At 49.1% G+C, this 4,571-nt stretch overlaps 1 protein-coding gene across 1 annotated transcript in view; it reads left to right on the forward strand.

Moving 5' to 3' along the window:
- The window catches only part of CRMP1 (collapsin response mediator protein 1), a 57,240-nt gene extending 53,999 nt beyond the window's left edge, over window positions 1-3,241 (forward strand). The window contains exons 13-14 of the mRNA XM_088131266.1: window positions 1,710-1,878; window positions 3,133-3,241. Coding sequence (XP_087987392.1) covers window positions 1,710-1,878; window positions 3,133-3,224 — 261 coding nt within the window. The 3' untranslated portion in view covers window positions 3,225-3,241. The remainder of the gene's footprint in view (window positions 1-1,709; window positions 1,879-3,132) is intronic.
- Window positions 3,242-4,571: the final 1,330 nt, after the last annotated feature.

Here is a 4,571-nt window from a genome sequence, read left to right on the forward strand (position 1 = left end):
TGAAGATTTATTTATTGAAGCGACTGAAGATTAAGCCTCTTAAAAAGAAGAAAAAGTGGACTTACTTGATCAGGGTTAAATTGTATAAATTTTGATTTTCGGTTGTTATTATTGGAATCTTTTTTATTACCAGGATTGCAAGACAATGTACAGATTTTTTCATATGGGGATAAATCTTTTACCTCCTGTTTGTTAGAGAAACTTATGGGTTAGAATGTAAAAGGGACCTATTGGATCTAGTTTAAAATATATAAGTTACTACTATTGACATTCTTTATACCAATGGGGATAAATCTTTTATTTCTTATTAGACAAAGTTATAAGTCAAAATGCAAAATAGATTTATTTGTCTAAGCTTAAAACGTATAAGTTATTACTACTAGTACTTTTAATGCTTTTGCTGAGTAAGATTGATCGATGAAATCTTTCTATAATTTGATTATTGTTTAGTGATGAGAAATGGGAAGAAGAGGTTTTTTTCTGCAATATTAGAGAAAGTGTTAAGTTACTGTAAATGCTTATACTTGTTTGGAGGGGGGAAGTCACTTTTTATCTCTCTTCCTTTTCTTTTTGTGTTCTCTTCTTTTTTGTTTGTATATCTTTTCTAATTCTGTATTAGCTTTTACCTATGTAAAACACTAATAAAAATATAATAAAAAAAAGATTCATCCTGTTTTCTGCCGGACTTTGCTTCTGCAAGAGATATCCCCTGCACCCTATGTACTGGAAGAGCCCCCTCCCCCATCATAGTGGATAGGGAGGAAGAGTATGAAGTGAAGGTTATCCTGGACTCTATACGTAAGGGGAAACATTTGCAATATCTGATTCAGTGGAAAGGCTACCCGGAGTCAGACAGATCTTGGGAGAATGCGACAGATAGGCACGCCCTGTAACTTGTATGCCAGTTTTATCTGCGATGCTCAGGGAAACCCTGTTCATATGAACTGCCACCTTTGCAAGAGGCTTGTATATCCCAAAATATACAAAGAATGAAGCTTACTGAGCACAAGTAAGAGCCTGTATTAGGACTTACTTTGGAGCAATAAGAATGGCAAAGAGTGCATTTGCAGATAACCAGGGTGACGAGGTCCCTTCTGGGCAAGTAGGGACTGGGGAAGCCCTTGGTGGGCTGTTGTGGGAGTTTTCTCGGCATCTGTTGGATAATGTTGCTTGACTTTATTTATCATTAGTATTTATGAGTTGTTTTTAGCCTTGTTGTACACTGCCCAGAGTCACCTGATGTGAGATCGGCGGCTATATAAATTTGACAAATAAATAAGAGTTTGAGCTGATTACTCCTGAGGAAGTGAACAGAGTCCTCAGGGCTGTGAGCTCTGCTACCTGTGTACTAGACCCATGCCCCTCCTGGTTGGTTAAGGCTTCCTGGGAAGTGGCATGTGGTTGAGTCCAAGTGGTGATTAATGCCTCACTGCAGGAGGGGGCGGTGCCATCAGCCCTGAAGGTGGGAGTGATGTGCCCCCTACTTAAGAGGCTTATCCTTGGACCCAGCTGTGACAGCATTAAACCAACGTTGGTCGTGCTTGTGGACCTATTGCTTGTAGACTAGCATTACGTCCAGAATAGTGCTTCTCACTTATGATCACCTACAAGTGAGTAAGAAGCCAAAATAGTTTGTGTTGTTGGAGAGATGCAAGTCAAACGCCTGTTAACTGAGAATGAATAAATGTGTTTCTTCTTGTGCTCTGTAGGTAGCAGAATTACAAGGTGTTTCTCGAGGAATGTATGATGGGCCAGTCTATGAGGTTTCAGCAACTCCTGCAAAATACACAACACCTGCCCCATCAACTAAAACGTCACCTGCCAAAAACCAGCCTCCACCAATCAGAAACCTCCATCAGTCTAATTTCAGTTTATCAGGTGATTCTGAAATCTTTTGAAAACAGACCGCTTGCGAAAAAGATTTGCCCTCTGCCCCAGCAATTTATAATGGGGTTGCTGCCCCATTTGGGGCAAGAAGGCAGTTTTCAGAATGGCGGGAGGTGTTTATTTTTTGGTCTTGCCATGTATGCTATAAGACTGAGGATGCCTGGCTGGGCTCTCTGAGCGAGGCTTCTCCTCACAGCCTCCGCAGATACCAAAGAACTGATCCCAGCAGACAAGTCTGCTTCCCTAGGAACAACCCAGTATGATCAAAACACTCGTCTCAGTAAAAGAAGCAAGGATTTGAAGTCTCAAATTATATCTAAGTCAGCGATTCTCAAATTTTTCAGCAGTCCCCTAAAATGATAAATGTGTGTGTGTCCCTGTAGTGGGGAGCAGGGGGCCCTTTCAACCCCATGCCCGCCTTCTGTGCCTGGGGGGAGGGGTCACGTGAGCCCCAAGGGCCAATGGGGGGAAGAAGGGGCCCCGCTGGGTTCTGCGGGAGTTACCTCAGGCGAGGCTGAAGCCCTTCGGTCAGCCTGAGCGGCCTGAGGGGTTTTTGCGGCTTGGCCCCGTGCATGGAAACGTACCTTCCTCGGGCACCTTCCCTAAAGTTTATTTCTGGTTTCCCTCGGCTGGGCTGAGCCAGAGGCTCCAAGGGCTTTGCCCAGCTCCCCTTTTGGCCTCGAGCCAGGCCCAGGCGGGGTGAGGAGGTCCCCTTCTCCGGGGCGGGGGCAGAATCCGGTCCCCGGCAAAGGGGCGGCGGCGGGAGGCCTGTTGGCCGGTCGCTGTTCACCCCCAGGTGCAGGGACCTCAGAACTGAAGGGCCTCAGGGGAGGGCCAAGTTCATCCCGGGGTGCCTTTTCCCTCATTACACTCCTCATGGATAAATTAATGATTGAGTTGGTGTTAGGACCAGGCAAGAAATATATACAATTTTTAATAATTAATTTTTAATCTATATGTCAGAGTGGTTCTCCAACTTTGCGGTACAGCAACCCCCCACTGTAGGAAAAATGAGGAGCAAATCTCAGTGAGTTTTGACCGTGCTCCCTGTCTGCCTGCACAAGCTTGATCAGGTTAAAAAAAAACAGTGGACACTTCCCCCCTCCCCACCAACCAGCCCCAACACCACGCTAGAGAAGGGTTATGTTTGGGGGTGCCTTTTACCTGGAAAGCAAGGACCCTTCATGTTTTGGAATGTATTGCCGAGGCCATTAAACATAATGCTTCTTAAATGCTCTCCTGCAGGTGCTCAGGCAGATGACAACAACCCACGCCGCACGGGACACCGTATTGTGGCACCCCCTGGAGGCCGCTCCAACATCACGAGTCTCGGATGAGCGGAGATGGAAATCGGAAGCAAAGAATGAAGTGAACGATCTTAGTTCTCCTCTGCGTCTGTGTCCCTTAGCCCACATTTCATCCATTGCTATGCGAGAAAAAATTATTTGTCCCAAGAAATAGTGTCATAGTGTGAAGTGTTTGCTTGGAATGAATCACCTCGGTTGTGTTTGCCATCTTAAAGCATGATCCCCCCAGTGCTGCTTGTAGCTTTGCTTGCGATAGAGGTGCTGCTTCGCGCCTTCCCGCCCCTCTTCCTCCCGTAGCCGTGCTAGACTAGGCGATGCATGTTACTTGGAGCAAGCTGCGGTTTGTGAGTCTACCTTAGAGGCAACCCTGCCGCCTGCCCCGTTCGATTAGACGCAAGGCCAAGGCGTGAAGTTCCGTTAAAGGGAGACGACTGTGGACGTCTTACAAATATGCAGTAGAATTTTTGTGGGTGTACATTTTTATTCATTACAGACCTGATGAAGAATAGCGGGGGGCCGATAGGCTGCGATCTTCTCAGTCAATTCAAACCCTTGTCCGACTTTAGGAAAAGCCATTATTTAATCCACGGGGCGAGCGTAGAGGATTTCCACATACGGTCGCCTTTGCATAACAGTTTTGGTACTTGTAAACTGTTGGGTTTTTAACGTTTTTGTACAGAGGGTTTTTTTTCTCCTTTATAAGTCACGTCCATTTATTACAATGTGTCAGATTTCGTAGTTGTGGCTCATTTTTTTAAGACTTGTGAAATAAAAAAACATGAAGCGCTTTGACTCCTTTTTCTTCTAGTTCCTCATCAACACAGTCGCCCTCCAATACCTCGCGCTCAGACCTGGCAGGAATTAAACAGCTCCTGAGGGACTGGCCGGGGGCGGCGGGCCAGAACCGTTCCCCCGGAGGTCCGCGGCGACGAAAAAGTAACTTCGCGACCGACGCCCGCACTTACGACCTTCGCGGCGCCTCTGTCACGTGGCCCCTTCCCGCCCCCCCGCAGGCCGGAGGGTCTGGGAGGGGATTGCGAGGGGGGAGGGGGCAGGGTCCGGCCGGGGCCGCCCGCGCCCCCCTTTCCAGGGGTCGGCCTCTCCCTCGCCCGCAGCCCCTTCCTCGCCCACGGACGTCAGGGCGAGCACGGCCCTCTCCTCGCCGCTCTCCCGGCGCCGGGCGAGCCTTCCCGTGGGGAGCGCTGCGGAGCGCGCCCTTCCGCCCGGCGCCCTCGGGAGCCGAGCTCCCCCCCGTGCCGCGCGGCCCCAAGTCTCGGGCGGGCCCGCGGGGCCCCTCGGCCGGCCCGCGCTCCCTCAGCGCCGCTGGCGAGGCGGGAGTCCGGCCCGGCGCCGCTCTCCTTCCAGAAGCTTCGGGGG

Source organism: Python bivittatus, unplaced genomic scaffold, assembly GCF_059951505.1.
Source record: "Python bivittatus isolate LINGU-HERP-01145 unplaced genomic scaffold, Pbiv_v1 ctg000970_np1212, whole genome shotgun sequence".
Lineage (NCBI taxonomy): Eukaryota > Metazoa > Chordata > Lepidosauria > Squamata > Pythonidae > Python > Python bivittatus.